The sequence below is a fragment of the Solanum dulcamara genome, chromosome 2 (assembly GCF_947179165.1).
Source record: "Solanum dulcamara chromosome 2, daSolDulc1.2, whole genome shotgun sequence".
In the NCBI taxonomy this organism is placed as follows: Eukaryota; Viridiplantae; Streptophyta; class Magnoliopsida; order Solanales; family Solanaceae; genus Solanum; species Solanum dulcamara.
Window position 1 is genome coordinate 5,224,246 of NC_077238.1, and position 19,393 is coordinate 5,243,638.

At 35.1% G+C, this 19,393-nt stretch overlaps 2 protein-coding genes and 1 long non-coding RNA gene across 4 annotated transcripts; all 3 read right to left on the reverse strand.

Annotated features, from left to right (window-relative positions):
* Nucleotides 1–3,193: 3,193 nt before the first annotated feature.
* On the reverse strand, nt 3,194–3,907 carry LOC129880061 (uncharacterized). The gene is made up of 2 exons (XR_008765329.1): nt 3,705–3,907; nt 3,194–3,614 (listed from the first exon to the last, which is right to left on the reverse strand). It is a non-coding gene; the product is annotated as an uncharacterized LOC129880061 (long non-coding RNA).
* Nucleotides 3,908–4,599: 692 nt separating this feature from the next.
* Nucleotides 4,600–5,509, reverse strand: LOC129874591 (uncharacterized). Of its 2 annotated transcripts, XM_055949906.1 has the most exons (2): nt 5,401–5,507; nt 4,600–5,340 (listed from the first exon to the last, which is right to left on the reverse strand). In XM_055949906.1, the coding sequence occupies exons 1-2, from the start codon at nt 5,456–5,458 to the stop codon at nt 4,868–4,870; spliced, it is 531 nt and encodes a 176-aa protein (XP_055805881.1). In that variant the 5' UTR covers nt 5,459–5,507; the 3' UTR covers nt 4,600–4,867. The 2 variants fall into 2 exon arrangements, with proteins under 2 accessions (XP_055805881.1, XP_055805874.1); XM_055949899.1 differs by having other exon boundaries at nt 4,600–5,509.
* Nucleotides 5,510–8,016: 2,507 nt separating this feature from the next.
* LOC129880063 (uncharacterized) lies at nt 8,017–18,623 on the reverse strand. Its single transcript, XM_055953898.1, has 15 exons — nt 18,323–18,623; nt 18,097–18,231; nt 15,766–15,901; nt 14,639–14,718; nt 14,099–14,158; nt 13,787–13,999; nt 13,451–13,579; nt 12,194–12,856; nt 11,710–11,902; nt 11,412–11,605; nt 10,164–10,265; nt 9,856–9,995; nt 9,261–9,539; nt 8,836–9,162; nt 8,017–8,365 (listed from the first exon to the last, which is right to left on the reverse strand). Exons 1-14 carry the CDS (start codon nt 18,545–18,547, stop codon nt 8,892–8,894), a joined length of 2,820 nt encoding a protein of 939 aa, XP_055809873.1. The 5' UTR covers nt 18,548–18,623; the 3' UTR covers nt 8,017–8,365; nt 8,836–8,891.
* Nucleotides 18,624–19,393: the final 770 nt, after the last annotated feature.

Below are 19,393 nucleotides of genomic sequence, written 5' to 3' on the forward strand. Positions count from 1 at the left end.
CCATTAACGGTCATCATGATGGAGATCAAATTCAAATCATTCTAATTCGATAAATACGCCACTAACAGCCCTTCAATAATGGAGAAAATCTAAGGAGAGAAGAATCAATGGATAAACAAATTTATACCCGCACCTTTTATCAATAAAAGTATGTTCCGTTCATATTTTATTTGTGATTGTAATTTATTTTCCATCACTTTAAAATTTGTTGAGAACAAATGTATTTTACTATACTATATTAATCTTATTAATAATATTTTGAAACCTCAAATTCGATTATTACTATTATTTTACATAGTTATTTAATACTAACAATAACAATAGTATGAAAAAAAACTCTCTTGATTTGCTAAAATGAACAAGTATTTTAAAAAGAGCCGACAAGAAATTTAAATAATAACTGACTCTTTTTATCCTTGAAACAACTCAATGAATTTAGTAGATCTCTTTAGGAGGCCCTAATGACTATAGATAGAACCTATCCAATATTTACGGTATGATGATTGGATGTTTAACGGCTGTTACGCCCCGGGAGGGTACCCTAGGCGTGGTCGGCACTTGAAAGCCATTTCTGGCCTTCAAGCGAACCACCTGGTCCAGTCACACTTTCATTCATTCACATTCTCTCAGCGGAGGACTCAAACATAGGCAAACTGTTCCTATTATAGGGCCGAAGGCCAAACACTATCAAATCGACAAACAAGTATAATAAAACTATTCAAAATAACAGTCCAACATTCTCACACTCGGGTCTATGAAGCCTCTATCAAGAATCTAAGAGGTGCCAATGACAAGCCCATGGCTACCAACAAGCAAAAATAAAGGAAAAAAAACAAAACTATAAAGAAAGTCTTGGCATCCTCCGGAAGCTAGAAGGGCTCATCAAGTAGCTGGGCGTGTGCGGATCTTCAACGGTGCCCCGGTTGATGATCTCTAGTACCTGTCTTTGCATCATGAAATGATGCAGGCCAGATGGCGTCAGTACATGGAATGTACGAGTATGTAAAATGGCCGAATGGAACAACATCAGAAAGGACCGAATCAACTCGGGAATCTCAACTCAGAAAGAAGTACAACTCAGACAAGCGTCCTAAGTCTAAGTAAGAATATAGTTTAGACGGGACCAAATCGCATATAATTCAACTCAATCCGACTCAGAGTACTATTAAGACCTATGTGGGAGTTTTTCTTATCCGAAAACCATCACTTATGAGCCAGTGACAGTACAACAAACTGACGTTGTTTCAGCGTCCGTTCATACTTTGTTAGGGTATGAACAAATCAACCAATCATGGATCCAATCCAACCAAGTCCTATAATGTCAGGACAATAATTTTGGAGAAGCATCCGACTTTAATGGTTCAATCCCCTCCTACGTTTGGCGACATAGTTATTGGGTTCGAGTATGGACTATACTCTTACCCAATTCGGTGCTCGATACTCCTCCCAAAACTCAATGCTCATAAAAATCCATCCAATCAACTCAATCAAATCATATCGACAAGTTTCATTTAGAACCTTGTCAACTCTATCACCATCAAACATCTCCCAATCATACTATCTGATCGATTCCAATCATATCTTTCAAGAGTAAATTTAAATATGCATTTATAACAACATGTAAACCTATCCAATCGTTCCTCTATTCATTTAACAAATCTTTTGGGACTCAACACAACTCCAAGGTTTTAAATCAACAATTCAAGATAAGCAATATTTTAAAGAAAATAACATTCTTTATCATAATCCACATAGTTAAGAAAATCAATAAAGCATGTTTAACAACTCATCTTCATCAACTCATACTCATATGAAGGTTCTTTCTAGAAATTTCTTGTCTCAACAACATCAACATAACAAGAAACTCCATTCTTATGAACATTTAACCTCAAAGAAAGTGTAGGGCACATGGGTGGACTCAACCCATGTTTTGAGTAGCCTTACATACCTTGGAGTAGATTTTGAAGGAACCTTGTTGTTGGGTCTTCAATGGGAACTTGAACTCTTGAAGCTCTTGGAGGTACTTCTTGTTGGAGAAGGATTTGGAGAAGAAGAAGAGAGGGATTTCTAGGGCTTTTAGAGAGAGAGAGAAGCTGAAAATAATGGTCCAAAACGTTCTAAGGATGATACATATATAATTTGGAAAAATTCCCAAATTGTCCTTTCTCCAAAATTCTGAAAAATAGGCCAAAAACACTTGGCACGATAGTGGCGCGTCGCACCATTGTAGCGCCAAGTCGATTAGGCTTAAAACCTGCACATCTGTTAGTGGCGTGTCGCGCCAAGAACCAAACTACTGAGACTATTTTATGGCGCGATAGTGGCGCGTCGCGCCCTTACAGCGCCAAGCCCAATTTCTGGGTTCTGAAAAATAGGCTTGAAAACCCTGCACATCTCGTAGTGGCGCGCTGCGCCAAGGGCCAAACTACTGAGGCTTGTTCCTGGCGCGATAGTGGCGCATCGCGCCACTGTGGCGCCAAGCCCAGATTCCCAGCAGTTGCAACCCAGGCCTGAAATTCCTGTCGTGCTAGTGCGTCTTAGGATCATCATATATTTTGACTCCGAACTCCAAAAATTACATTCTTGGTGGCGTTGGAAAGAGGACTCGACGACCCTTCAATTTAATAGGTTGTGGGACACCCAGATTGTCGTATTTCAAACGATAGGGTCGTTGGAAGTCAACCCTTATACAAACTCCTTCGACAACTTACCCAAGACGAATTCTTTTGGACTTAGCTTGGTTCTAAGGATCCCTTATGACCCCATATCACCTCTAACACTCTTTAATTACTTAGGAACTCATCCTAACTCATGCACACGCTTCACAATAATTGAGTTCGACCCTACACGAATACAAGAAGGGTCCGAATCTTAGGAAATTTTTTTTTTTTGGGGGGGGGGGGATGTTACAAGCTAGACCTACCGTCTTTTTTGGAAATCAATATCAACAATGCAGTTCATCCAAACAATAAATTTAATCTGATTTATAGAGCTCCGACATAATCAAATTCGAACAAACAACATATTGAATTGAATTGAATTGTACCAGTCTCTACGGTGGTTATTACTTAATATTTTACTTGTTTTATTTTTCAATGAAGAAAACAAAAGAGGATACATGAATAGCAATATGGACTAAATGTTTTGTCCAAGCCAAGAAATTTACACCAAAAAATCTTGACAAATGATGATTTAGATGAAATTCGGCATTTATTAACTAGGAAATACTCAATTTCTATTTCGATCATAGGTATAATAACATCTATTTTTGATATAAAAGCCCGTGTGGGATACCCTCCAAACTTCAAATTCAAAAAGAGAAGAATTACAGAAATTTGGGATTGTTGTCAAAGATATATTACATTACATGCCTTCAATTATATTTCCTGCGGCGTTGAGATTTCATCTTCTGCACATTTCTTCTATAATTCCCTCTACAGCAGCAACGACAAATTAAGGACAACAAAATAACAATCAACCCAATTGAAATGATAATGGCTACTGGGGATTCCATCCACATATTCAAAATATCTTCTACTGATTTCATCTTCTCCATTATTGCAACTTTCTTTATGCTTCTTAACTTCGATTTGTCTCTTTCGAATTCCATCTCTCTGTTATATCATCAATAACATATTTAGTATGATTGATTCCATAAGTAAAATCTTAAAAAAATGCAAAGTAAACACAAATTTTATCTTTACTTCTATTGTAAAAATAAAGAAGATATTTTCGATAAATCTTGAATTCAATTCTATCTCTTCTTGTTTCCTCCTTTGAACATTAAGACTATCAACAGAGTTCATAAACAATTTCAAAAGGTTTGAATTAATGCTCATCACCAGTATTCTACCTAACTTTCATCCAACAACATTAATTATTGGATCGGTACAGTCAATAAAGCAGCAACTTGTGTAACAACATATTAGATGTGAACACGTTATTATTCTAATATTTTTTTCCCATTTTATTTTTATTTATTATTTAATAATTATATTATAATTTTTATTTTATCTTTTTACAGTAGTCATATCTCATATTCTATTATTCTTATAGGTTCATTATTCAAATAATAAGTGTATAACATTATATAACGATAGATAATGATATAATCTATCCAAATATTATTCATTAAAATATTATAATATCATATAATACAACATAATAAACTACGATACAATTTATAATGAAACTATGAAAGAAAATGTTAGATTGCGGATGCGGTGCCCTGCTTCATTTAAATTTATTTTAAAACGTAGAAAAAAGAAATTGAAAGACATAGAGGCCGTTTGAATTGGCTTATAAGTTGCTTATAAGCTGCTCTTTTTTTGAGTGTTTGGCTGGCAAACTTAAAATCATTTTGTGCTTAAAATAAGCCTCAATAAATAGTTGAATTTATTTAGATAATCTTATTTTAAACAGTTTATAAGTTGAAAACAGCTTATAAGTCAAAAAAAAAAGTTGATTTACACCTATTTTTTTTTAAAATTATAAACAGTTTTTAACTTATAAGTTGCAGCTAATACTCTGTATCTCAATTTATGAGTTTTTATAATAATTTCATGTAAATTTAAAATAACAACTGAATTCACAATCAACTACTATAAATATTTATAAATTTCTTAATAGAATCAACCGAAACACATACATGAACTATATATATCTGCAATAAATCAGAAAATAATATCCAACGCGTACACCAATACATACTCAAATTACTTAACAAGACATATACTGATATAAGGATATAACCTATCGTGGGATACATGAGATACCTCCATTTTTCACTAAATATTTCGAGTTCAAACTTAAAAATAAGAAATTAGAGCATAATCAGGACTAGTAAATAAACACGGATATACAGAAATTAGTTTTTTTTGGAGTGGAGATCGCGGAAATAGGATTTAGGGTCGCGTTGAAAATTAGGCCTTGATATTCTTACGTTTTTCCTTCCCGGAGCTTTCATCGTCTTCCCATTTCCTCCTCCGCCGCCGCCGCAACAACGGTAGAGCAACAAAATCAGCAGAAATCCAATTGGAATGGTATAATATAGTGGAGCTTTTTGGATCCAATTTTTTGCCATGGATATCCGTGGAGGAGCTTTTTGGATCCAATTTTTTGCCATGGATATCCGTGGAGGAGCTTTTTGGATCCAATTTTTTGCCATGGATATCCGTGGAGGAGCTTTTTCGAGTAACCCATCAGACGAGGTTCGTACGAACGGCGTCGTTTTCTCGACAATCTCCTTCGTATTTTCCAGTAACCAGTCAAATGAGATCCTCACAAAGTTTGTTACAAATGGAGTTGATGTTTTGACGACCTCCTTTGCGTTTTCCACAATATTCATCTCCTTCAATTTCTCCATTGCAGCTTTTGGTAAGCTCTGTACGTTTTCCACATTATTCATCTCCTTCAATTTCTCCATTGCAGCTTTTGCTAAGCTCTCTACGTTTTCCATTGATAATTTTTGCTCCGATTTTCGTCTCTCTGCAGTTCTCACTCTCTGTTTGGCCGGTTTTTATAAAAATGGGAGATCCCACTAACGCCTTTTTTTATAAGTATCATTTAAATTTTAGAGCCAAAACTATTCTTTAACTATTTGAAATAGAACATATATATGCTTAAATTATATTCTGACTTAAAAATATCATTCACGTCATACAATTGACTCACTTCTACCCTGTGTTTTACAGAATAAAATATGATATTCCATGTATATTAATTTACACCACATAAGATCTCCACATAAGCATCGTAACCCACTCCATTCCACCCCATCAATTAAAATATCCAAATCTACCCATTAAAAGACTCAAACCAATCTTGACTTCCATATTTATAATTTTCTTGACTCCCGTAGTTATTTCTGCCACAATTAATTTGCAACAATTTTTATATAAACTATTAATTAACTATATAATTTGCTAAATTGTAATTTTTATTCAGTAGACATAGCTAACAATGTGTGATGGATTTAATTTTCCAAAATGACAATTAAGCAAATGTGGTCCCTGATCAAGTAGGTGCTTTTCTAGGAAGAAAATGGGTGCGGTCAGACCCTGAGTAAGATGTAGAGCAACATAATCATACGTTCAATATGATCAATAGATGATTGGGAAGTATTTCGAATAATTGAATGATAGTTTTGGCCATTTTTCGTAAATTTTAAATATTGATGAAAAGGCACATTTTGTGTAACAACTAATTTGGCATGATCACGCTGTTATCTTAATATTATTTTTTTTTATTTTATCTTTAAGTATTTTATTTTCTCATTTATCCTATATTTTCATAATAGCTTTATTCCGTAGCCTACTAATCTTATAAGTTTATCATTCAAATTATGAATTTTGGGACATTATGTAACGACGAAAAAGGGTTAACAGTTAAAGCCCTCCTAAACTTGGCATACTTTATTATAATTAAGACTTCTCATAATTTATACGTACATTTAATAAAAATGTAACAAATTTAAAGAGATTTTAAACTATTAATTTCAATAAAAAAAATAATTTATTTAAATATTATATTTATTAAAATAATATAATATTATGAAAAGTAACAACCATCCAAATAAGGCCCGTGGATTGTTGAAGACGAGAGATTCCACTAAGGGTCCCTCCTTTGTCTCTCTTTTTTCAAAGTTAAAAGTGTACTATAAATCTGAATGCATATGGAACAATTTTCAAACTTTTTCTTTTTACAATATTCTATTCTTTCATAAGAAGACTTTTATGGTCAATATGAAAGCTTTTTTAGAAACACAATTATTTAGCTAAAGTTGGTGGACGGAGGAATGCAATTCATTGCATCCCACTTTTCTCCAATGGATTAGATGGCAGAAGCTTCGGAGCCAAATATAACTACGTCTATAATGATAAAAAATACATCTGAATTTTACAAATTTTCTATTTGAATTATCAAATACTTTTCTATTTATATTATCATCAATTATTTATTAAAACATACCTCAAAATTATTAAGTCAGTTGTCACGTGGACAAATTAAGTTGTCATGCATCTTTTAACGATTATATACAAATACTTGGTCTAATCATTTCAAGGTGTGTTTTGCTAAAGAATTGGTGATAGTTCTTCAAATAGATAACGCAAACATTTGATAGCAAGGACGAGAAGGCAGAATTTTTACTAAAAGGTTCAAAATATGAAAAGTAAATACGAAAAAACCGAAGGAGGTTCATATCTACGATATATACATTAAAAATAATTTTTACCATAATTTTTTTTTTCTTTAAACTTGTTACATTTGTACCTAGAGTCTAGAGTCTCTTATCACACTCCCAAGGACTAAAGAGAAGAAGTAGAAGCAAGAAAATAAGTTCTTTGTGAAAACAGAGAAGCAGCAGAGTAAGCAACCATCACTCACAGTGATAAATTAGTAGCTAAGCAACCATCACTCACAGTGATGAATTAGTAACTAGTTGAGAGTTGTTACTTTATTCTTCTACACTAGTAGTATTTTTGCTTCATTTTGTTGTTGCTTTATTTTGTTTCTCCTTGAGCCAAAGTGTATTAGAAACAACCTTTGTACTTCTCAAGATAGGGCTGAAGCTTAGATCCACTGATGAAATTACACTAAATATATTGTTATTAGTAAGCTTTATGTATAAGCAATTATGGAGGTATTTGGTATGAAATTTTCTTTTCTTATATGTTTTCAAAAAAGAAACAAGTATGGGAAAATGTTGTAATGATTTGAGTGATTAAACTATATAGTCATTTTAGTTGAGCAGAGAGTCTAACAAAAATCATCTCTATAACTTTTCTAACAAGAGTAACACTGCACACACCACTTGTGAAATTACATTGGCCTTCTTCTTGTAAATTATAAAGCTCCAAAGTAGAGATAAAATGTGCGTCCACTCTATGGGATTAGACTAAATATGTCATTGTTGTTGTATGTCCACTTAAAACCATTTCTCTGGATTTGCTACTGCTGAAGCTGTTTACTTATGAGTTATCAGGAACAACAGTAACCAGAAAAATTTAATGGGAGTATAACAAAAATGGCCTTTAACACTATAATAATGAACGTATACAACAGGAAACAAGTAATCATGCATATTAGTGAGGAACAGAGTTATTCCTTTTTTACAACTCTTGACATTGAATTTGCCAAGATTGTATTGGACTTGGACAAAACTGATCTTCTGCTACAAGACAAGACAAAATTCGAAGAGCTCTTCCTCGAGCCCTACTGATTCTAACAAAATACAGCGAGCAATTTCACCAGGTGCAGTGGAAACACAATGGCACAGTTGGAGGGGAATGATAGAAGGCACGTTGTAACCACACGATTGCTCATTCAATCCTCTGTACTTCCAGCATTCTGCATCTTCCATTCCCTGGAACAATTAACGGCAGACCTTCAACATTTTGTATCGATAACAGATTTAACACTGATATGTAGCCTTATGGTTTGTTCATTAGTATTTACATCTATATATGACTGACGACATTTAGGTCAGATATTTTACATAAAGAACATAATAATATGCTGATATTCATGTCAAGCAAGAGAGGGAGAAAACTAAGGATATAAGTATTGAGCAAAAAAAAATGATGGTGGAGAAAGAATAAACCGAGCATTAAAATGGGTGAGTCTGCATTTTCAAGTATCAACGAGAAGTTGGAATATCTAATGGTTGTTGATAGGTTTGTGTGTGTGTGTGTGTGTGGCTGGGTGGTGGGGGGATTTGCCCTAAATGATTTTGATAGCCTGGAATTCATTGGCGAATTCAGAAAATGACAAAGCCCAAGGAAAAGAATTGCTTATGTATTCACTGTCAATGCAAGATAAAGAACAAAACCTTACCTAAAGACGGGATGATTTTGAAGATAAGATTTTCAAGTAGCAACCAAAAGCTAATTTCATCTTCTTCTCTTCTGTCCCTTTCCCTTTCCCAATTGCCCTGATTTAAATGCATGCTCCTGTTCTTGAAGAAAAGCAAGATTTTTCCCATATTTCTCAGCCTTCTCTGCGGCAAGTAGGGCCTTTTCCCTTTCCTTCGCCTTGGACAAGAACTCATTGTCCTTGCGCAATTCACGCACAGCACCTTTAGCTTCCTCTTTTATACGTTTCTTCAACTTTTTCTTTTCAGCACGCTCACGATCTGGATCATAATCTCTACCCTTGACATAGCTGCAGACGTAGATGATCACCAGATGAATAAAGCTCAATAGGAAACAAGTAATATGATTCGTTTAACTAAAGATAAGGCAAAAAGAAGAGCATCTTACTTCTCCTCGAATTTCGGATTAACCATCCTGATGGGCACAGGTTTTTTCTTTCGCATTTTCAAAGGTTGACGTAGTATGTGATTTTCCTGAGACTTCGTGTCAATTAATTGGGATACATCCATCATTTTCTCCCTTAATGCATCTGGAATATGATTTTCTCCAGCCAATTTGCATAATAATTTTGAAATTGGCATGAAGATCTCAGGAAAAGAAATACAATCCTTGTATACATTGACAAATCCTTGCAGGGTTTCCAAAACTGTTACAAGCATGCTAGCCCTGCATGAGGAACATTTAATCGCATTAAGTTCAGTAAGTCCCGGAAAAGAAAATTAGCAGTAGAATTTCAAGACCACAAAAAATGTGTGTGAGCGAGATACTTGTAATGTCAACTAGCTTATTGACAATAGTATTATTGAGAAATAAAAATGTAGTATAACAGACCACATCTTGAATAGACCTAGGCAAAGACTTATCGAACATATTTGTAATTTGTCTCAAGTATCTTAACTAGAGTCATATTCAAAAAATTGACGAACTTTGGGATTTCCTCTAATAATAGGTTTGCCCATATGCATGTTAACAGAATGCTAACCTGTATTTATCAGAGTGGAAATACTGAGAGTCCTCTGGTAAGTCCATAAGCTCAAGAAAATCTAAAGAATCCATCTCCACATTGCTACTGCGTATACAAAGCAAAGGCTCAAGTTCTTTGATCTCCATAAGGTTAATCAACTGCAGCACAAGAAGATGCCTGTCAACTTACAAGTGGAAGGAAGCAACCCGAATACATTCCAATAAAAATAAAAAGTAATAGCAAAGTAAGAAGAGAAGGGCAAATAGTTAACAGCTTCAAGAATTAAACTAGCAAGATCAACCTCATAACCTTCAGTTAGGCCAAACCTGTAAATTTCCAGATCCCTGTTCCTTGTCTAAAGCTGCCATCAGCAAAGTTTGAAGAAATACTATAGCCTCGGGACAGAACTTCTGAGATTGTTTAGTAACCTGCAGGACAAGATGTTGTTATCCATAAGCTTGGAGAATTAAGTTCAAATGGTCGTTCTGTAATCGCAAACACCATCAACCAGGAAGAATGATTTTTCCAGAACAAAAGAAATAAAAGCCAAAAGTGAAATATCAAAAAGAGGGTTACTTTTATCAACCGATCTTTAATTTTTCATGTTTGACCAGAAGTTGACACTAAATCACACATAGCTACTGTAACCAACTTGAATGTAGTCACTCATGTGTGAAAGGGATCACAAGTTGATCTAGGTCCATTTAACCTGAAGAAGTCCTAAGAACTACCTGAACCTTAATGTTGAGTGACTTTAGTAAAGATGCTCCCTCTATTCCAATTTGTTTAATCTAAATATGCACAATATACAAAAATTACTTCAGTACTAAGTTAAATTATTTGTTTTCATTTCCAGTGGACAAAACCTTGTCAAATGACAAGATGAGAAATTAAAAATGAACTACCACTGAAAAAAAAAAGGTGCAATCTTTTTGGAACAGACAAAAAGGTAATACTAGAGTCAGATGGAGTCTTCGAAGAAATAATAAAGTTTCTGAAATCTTTTATACCTAAAACAGGCAAAGCTATGACTTCATAACTTGAGAGTATGAGAACAGAACACACCACATGTGTATATCAACTCTTTTAAATATCACAAATGAAACTAATAAGAGATATATAAGCGAGTATGCACAAGATATCAAAAATGTTGGCAATTAAAGTCGTGATTTAAAAGCAACTAGCTCTCTAAGAAATCACTGTCTAACGCTGGACTAAAACACTGTATTTAAGTATAAAACAAGGCAGGAAGAGGGACAAAACAAAGAAGATAACTATGAATGGTTTCAAAATAGATGAATTGACGAAATTAGAACAAGCAGCGTAAGATGCAGAAGTTTACTATGGCGCACAAACTATTAGTAAGGTAACAAGATATATACTGGGCTGAGACAATCACTACACGTCCATAAGTCCATAATGCTGATTTGATTAAGTTGGAGATTATACAGGTGGAAACCATATGTCCTCTGATGGCACATAATACTCTACCAAACAAAATCCCAGCACCCTTAATTTAAACAAATGATCAATTTCAGTGCATGGAAGATAAATGAAACACAGTATCCACTTACACTTAGCAGCAAAGAGCACAAGAAGGAAGCAATTGCAATATCTCTTCCGCAAATGATGGGACACCGCATTAGGTATTCACACATAAGCAGTATAGCAGGAGTCATGACACAATGGCGAAAATCAGAGCATGGAAATGTCATGGACCAAAGCCTCAACAGAAAGATGGTCTTCAAAGATGGCCAACTGCTTTTTCCTATGTGGATGGACAAAATGAATTAAACACAAGAGGTAAAGTCAAGAAACGTAAGTTGAGATAGAAGAACGATTAAAGGAAACAAACAGGACATCAAAGCAAACCTGTATGCTTAATATCTTCACAAAACTGTGTCCTTGTTCTTTGTAGCCTTTGGCGAGCACATATAGCTGCAAAGTATGGGGTCGCTGCACTCATCTCCATCAGCGGCTTTACAAGCAAATTCAAAAGCTTGAAATTCAATGGCTTCTTATTTGCCAACACAGCGAAATATTGCAGCAACACCCCGTAAAAGACCTGATGAAAGAAACAAACTACTTATAAAGCAATTGTAGTAGCAGAGACTTACCTCCCATAAAAATGACTCATCTAGTTCTGACTACCCATAACCTTATCATCTAATAATACAACATGCATTTTTTATCAACCTACAGAGATATTCACATGAGCAAGTACAGTTAAATGGTGAAATTCTCCTAAAAATTCAAGGCAAACCCTCATACCATTTGTTCACAAAAAAGAGAACGGAGAAGCCACAAAGGTCAAAAATCAATATAAAGAAATTACAGTGAAAACAGAGTATCATACTTGCATTTTCTTTTTATTCTCTGCCGCAACAGTTATTGCATTGAATGCACGAATTCTCCTGATTGCTTCAATTACTTGATCATCAGAACAATTGTCTATCAATGAAGTGAACTCCTCTAGGGTTTTGGGAGCTTCAATTGTATAAGGAAGTTCATTTTGTTGAAGCTTCACTGTCGTTTTTTCTTTTTTGGTTTGTGAAGTGCCAACTTTTCCCTTGACGGCTACCCCCTTATGGTCCTTTATTTTCATCACCTTCTTCGCATCATCACCAGAACCTTCATCATCATCCTCTTCCTCAGTATCAATAATATCATCATCACTTTGCTCCCAGTCCTTAATAGTCTCTGTCTTTCCTTGTTCTTCATCATCCTCATCACTTCCTTCATCTTCCCCATCGTCACTTCCTTCATCCTCACCATCGTCCTCCTCACTCTCTGAATCCCCAGTAGAAGCATCATCTTCACTCTCAAGTTCACTTTCTTTCCTTTTCAAGATTTCAGCAATCCACCCCAACTTAGTTCTAGGCACCTCCTCAAGATCATCCCCAAGATCATCGCCAGATATAGTCCTCGGGTCTTTGACCAATTTACTGTCATCACCAGATGCATTGCCATCTTCATCACTCCCATCATCAGCAGCAGCCATTCTCTTCTGACGTTCTTGCTGAAAAAATGAAAAAAACTTTGATTAGTGAATATCTACTATAGCCAAAAGATAAAAGCTCCTTATCCTACCAAAATATTAAACAACAACAACAACATACCCAGTGAAATCCCACAAGTAGGGTCTGGGGAGGGTAGGATGTACGCAAACCTTACCACTACCTCATGGAGATAAAGAGGCTGTTTCATAACTAAATGTATTCTGTTTTAGAACATTACCATGTGAAAGTGCACAAAGCAAGCAATCACTACTACCACACAGTAGGCAGTTTCATGATGAAGGCATTGAAGAACACTAGTGATGATGCAAGAACACCAATTACCAGCAGACAATAAGTCATACATCACAACCACTTGAAAGCATACAAGGATAATATCACAAAAGGTATGTTAAAAATAATCAAATAGAAACAGGATCCTTGATCCTCAAAAAGAAAACGCTTGTTCAAAGAACTTGAGTTAGTTTAGAAATTAACTGTGCAATTTACTTATAGAAATGTAACCACTTTCTCCATCTTGGCACCAAAGACTGACATTGTAATGCATGATATAAAGAGACACAAGGAGATCATGTCTCTGCCATAGTGCATCATACCTCCAACAATTCAAGCCGTTCTTTCTCGTCCTGCGCAATTTCTTCAGGAGTCTTTGTCCGGTTTGATGGGCGAGCACGGATATCCAGAGCCATCTCACTAACAAGCATCTCATAAGTGTCGGGCTTTTCCTGAAACCAATTAGGAAGGTAAAGAGGTCAACATGGACAAATTTAATATAATCAAAAGAAAATTTATTGGTAATTGTTCATGGATGCACTAGAAACCTAGAAGAGATGGAGAGGAGGATATATTGAGGCACATGAAAGGAGGAAAGACCAGGATGCACGGTATCCATCAGGAATGTTTCCGGCAATCAAAAATGAACCCAATTATACCTTTCCAATAGATCCTTTTCTGGGAGCATCAGCTACCTCATCTTTCTTCACATTACCAACTGAAATGTTCTTGTTCACAAGAGCCTTAAGAGCATGTATCTTGTCTGGTTGGGTCAGCGACAATAAGGCTTTTGAATTCACCAGTGATGTGAAGTCTTTGTCCAATTGTTCAGTTAATTCATCATTTTCTTCTCTGTCTTTTGCTTTTTGGGCCTAACAATGTAGGAAAACCAAAAGAATTGTCAACATATGGCAAGTAAAGAAACCATCCTATTATCAGATTGCACCATAAGACATTAAACAATAACAAACCTTAAAGAATTTACTCTTTTGAATGATTTCCTCCATCACTTCTTTCTTGCTTTTCTTCCTCTGTGATAAGATGGTACACCAATTCAGGAACAGAATGACACCCGTGTTGCAAATTAAAAAAAAAGGATCTTTCGAGACATGTTTGTGAACTATGGAGGGTACTGCAGAGATCTAGAAATGCATCAATAATATGTACAATAAGCAATTTACACCAAAAAGCGAAAAGATATGGACACTTATATTGATCTTGTGTGTAGATGCAGCCCTTCCTTCAAAACATCTTCAATTTCTTTCTTTTCATATGACTCAAAAAATGCATGGAGCACCAATTTAAGTTACATGGTGAAATCACGCCACAGACGTCTATATCTAAGTACCAAACTAGTCAGAATAACAATTAAGTGAGCTCTTAATTATAGGAGGGGCCTAGAGGGAGAAGGATATCAACTATTTCATTTCTTAGAAGTTAAGTCAGCGTGAACTCCAACATAGAGCAGGGAATATGCATCAAGAGGGGGGAAAAATGAGGAAGCATCTAACATTTTCCTCTTCTTCCATTGGACCTGCTTGGGCATTCTGAGATCCATGAGAGTTAAGTTGTCCCAATATAGCTGACTTATCTGCACAGAAATAGACAGCCGGTATGAGAAAAGCAAACCATACAAGAACGGTTTAAGATGCTTAATAACAGAAAATACAAGTTTTGGAACTTTACCACCTACACTGAACAAAAAAAAGATATTGATAAACTGTGAAGCCTATAATGGTTGTAATCCTCTCCTGGCAGCCAGATTAGGTTTAAGATCATGGCTTTTTTTCATAGGTTTTTTCCCCTTTTATTTTATTATTTTAGAATACAGGTGTATCTTGTATAACAAAGTACAACAAGAAGATGGTATAAGTCTCCAAGACAGTCAAGACCATCAGAAGCTTTCTCCCTTGCCCCAAACTTGTATTACTATTTAAGGGACTTGAGAGTATTTTTCTACAAGGTAAATAATTTAGTGATAATTGAAAAATCTCCAGTAAACAAACAGTATATAAAAATTAGAGAATCTACAACTTCCGAACATACCAGTTCTTATACACAAACTGAAACTTCACTGGTGCAGCAAAAGAAACTGGGAATGAGAAGCTATTCCTCAAATGTACATAGTAGTTCCCCACCCCATCAAAAGCTCTATGGTTTCTTTCAAATATACAGACCTAAGACTGTTGTGATTAACTACCAAATAAGGAGGGGCATCTGAAAACAAAAGAACAAGGTAAGGCTGTATACAATAGACCCTTGTGGTCGGGCCCTTCCCCGGACCCTGTGCATAGCGGGATCTTAGTGCACCCGGCTGCTCCTTTCTCCCTTTCTTTTAGTCCTTATCATTTAGGAAACAGAGTAGGCAAAACTAAAAATAATATACAATATAGCTATCTTACTCTGATTCAAGAACTGAAAAAAGTACTCCATTGAACCAATGAAACTGACCAAATTTCTTAGTCTATCCTGAAAAGTTCTGCACATGTTTTCGAACAAAAAGGTTTTCTCCCTCTACAATTTTGAGGTATCCTGATTAAAATGATTTGAATTCAACATGACATCTTGGCAACAAATTACTCCATTTCTGCCATATTAATACTAGTATCATTTTAAACACAAGAAGGGTTATTCTCACCATCTCTCCCATGATCCTCCTCATCCTCATCAAATGGGACTTCTTCATCAAAATCATCCCTTCCCAATGAGGCACCAATTTCAAAGTCCTCTTCATCCTCGTCTGACAGATTATACTTGTTTTTCTTCAATTTCACCTACAGATTAAGGAAAACAAAAGTAGATAATAGTCAACAACAATACATTAGTATAAACATCCAACCATTTATCTCATACAAAGAGACCTGAATTAACTACTCGCCCAATGCGCATTGAAAATCCTAATGATGGTTGATCTGGCGATTCTGAGGAAATGAACATGCAAAGATCCATTCATATCCTATTTATAGGCTCCATACTTTTCTTTTTTTATCTTCTTTGTTTAAAAATGGGTTCATTGATTTGTTTCAGACCATACTTTTCAAAGTTGCGTTCACTATGGAGGGTCGAGCCTTCTCCTTTGCATTGTGTAAGTTGGGCGTATTAAAATATCCAGACATACAACTTTTAGTTTTGGTATTTAACAAGCTTGTTTATTTTGAAAGAAAATTCACTCTCATGCTAGTGCTCTAATCTTCTCTTACTGGCTCTTCATTATTTAGATTGCCAGGCGAAAATAGTTAACTAAATCTCCATGATTGCCATTGAAAGACCACTTCTTCAACATCTATTTTATAATTTTTTTTCTTTAGAAATGAGTTTGTACTATCTATTTTCCATCATAAATACCACTACTTTATGCCAACATGATGAAGGGAGAACAAGTTTTTCCCCAGGTCAAACACGTACAAGCAATATAAAAAAAAGATGTTGAACTTTTGAAGCATCAGTTGTTACTATTTTTTATGACAATGGTGTCCAGACAGGCTTACACGCACCTCTCGACTGCTCCACCGGGCACTACCTCCCACCTATCGAGTAACTGACCACCAAAACTTAGGCAAACAGAAAAAATCACCTAATATGTTTTTCCTCTGTTGGGATTTAAACTTGAAACCACATGGCTCTCCTCCCACTTCATTGACAATTAGGTTACAACTTTGGACATCAAATATTAATTCTAATTATAGGATTTGGCACCCAAGGTGAGAACTACTCATAAATGAAGTGGATTAATCATGCGGTCTCAGGTTCAAATTCCAGTAGAGAGTTACCTGATACATGTAATGGTGAAAGTTAGCAAGTACCCCAGAAATGGAGTTAGTCGAGATTTTACATGGAATTAGTCAAGGTGCTCACGGTTATAAAAAAAATAGTAGAATCTGAACATAATATTAAAGCATTGTCGTGAACAGAACTTTTAGAGCTCTCAAAATCATCTACTTCTTATGGGTTTTCCTTGGAAATGAGTTTGTACTATTTTCCAACAGAAAAATCTTACATGATAAAAATCACTACTTTATGCTAACATAAACAAAAAAAATAAAAATAAAGAGATGGCAATGGGGCAGGGAAAGGGCAACGGCAGGTGGGGCGAAACCTTAACGGGGCAGGGCAAGGTGGAATCTTAACGGTACGGGGAGGACCAGCACGGTGCAGGGCAGGTGAAAGCATATTTTTTCAGAGAATAAGTAATGGGTTAGGGCAGGGGGGGGGGCAGGGCTAGGTTTTAGCTCAAACTCAAAACAAACTGACTTTTTTTTCATTTGAGGGATTCATAGAATGATTACTCATTACTCAGCTCTATCATAAATACTTTGTGGTATACCAAAGACGAGACTCTTATGCAAATTGAGTTTCTTATTATTTTTTTGCTTTTTTTGTTTTCAAATAAAGTAGGCTCAAACTCATTTTGTGTCAATCTCAAACTCTTATATAAATCTTCTTTATCCATCTGCTCTAACGAAACACACTATTCTAAACTCATGAATTTGTATTGTAAGATAAACTAAGAATTCTCTAAAAGCTAAGTTAAATGCCCATACGTAATTATTACTAACAATGATTTGTTATACAAGACAACTTTGCTAATTAATCATCACATTGGAGGTGAGCAAAAATTGTTGGTGAAGCCAGCAAAGAATGATGTGGCCTAAGTCTTACCAGTTCATTTTCAAATAGGAAACAGAGAATGATGTAAACAACAAAAATACATGGTAGAAGTTCCAAATAATTCCTCATTATTTTGTATATACACCATGGAAAATCACAGTTGTAAGCTTCTGGGGAAAAAAACGAGCTGCAAGGGCCGGGAAAGGCTTCACACTCTCCACCCTATTGCCATCCCTAGATAAAAATCACTACTCTATGCTAACATTGATAGTGAAATTTTGAAAGTATCAACTTTTAGTTCTAACAACAGGATATGAACAAAATTAAACCATCTGCAATGACGAAAACTTATAGAACTAACCTGCCTCTCACGCTGAGACCTCATAATGGCTTTATCAAATTCACCAAGTCCTTCATCATTCTCGCCAATACGCTTATCAACAAACATTGACGATTTAGCACTTTGCTCATACTCCTTCAAAAGTGTCTTCTTCCTCTATTATCACAACAAAACTAGCACATATCAATATCTCAAATCCCTAAATCAATGAAAATCAGTCCAAAAAAAAGGTGCAGCCTTTTTTCACCTTTTCAATGGCAGAAGAACGAGCTTCACCGATTCGTCGTTGTTCACCCTTGCGTTTCTTTCCAAGTATATCGAATTTGCTTCGTGACCAAATTGTTTCGAAAGGGTTTTCTTTTGGGGCTTTGAGCTTCATGTCTTTGGCTTTAGGACCTGATTTGCTACTCTTCTTCATCTTCTTCTTCTTTGATGAACTGTCGTTTTTGCTAGCTTTTGCAGTTTTCGCCATTGTTGCTTGCTGCTAAAACCTCAGGGAAAAAAAAAGGTAATACGAGGGTTTTGCAGAATTTCTAATGAAGAAGACAGCAATTTCACAAAAACTTTATGGGCTTTTGTATTTGGATGCTGCCGAGTTGGGCTTTTGAACCTATTTGACCCAAACTTTTTTTTATTGGGCTTATCTGCACATGACCGTAGATAGAAACTTGAAACTTTAAATTAGGAGCAACTTTTATAAGTACACTTGTATAGGTGCTAATTACTTAATGCATCCATAGTTTCAATAATTACATATCTTGTTTGAATTATATCTAGATACATTGTATCTTGCGAATGTATCTCGCATCTCTCCTCTTTCGCTCTCCTCTCTACTCTCTCGCTCGCTTCATTCCCTTTATCGTCCCTCTACTTCTATTTATATGTGTTTCACTATATATTTGCATTTTACAATGTTTTTGAATTTTATAATTTCATGTATATGTGTGTTTGAAATGTTTCTGAATTTTATAGTTTCATGTATATGTGTATTTGAAATCAATTTCATATCCAGTGTATCAAATATCAATTTCATACATCGTATTCAATATTAATTTTGTTAGGGGTTGTTTGGTAGAGTGTATAAAAATAATGCTAAATAGAGTGTATTAGTAATGCAAGTATTAGCAAGGCTTGCATTAATAATGTTTGTATTAATTATTAAGAGATTATTTTTTATGCATTATTTGGTTTGGTGTATTAAAAATAGCATGCACTGCATATTTTTTTTAACTAAAAATATCTATTTACAAAGATGCCTTCCACAAATATGGTGGAAAGATATAAAAATTATTTTGAGAGACAATTGAATTTTTAACCA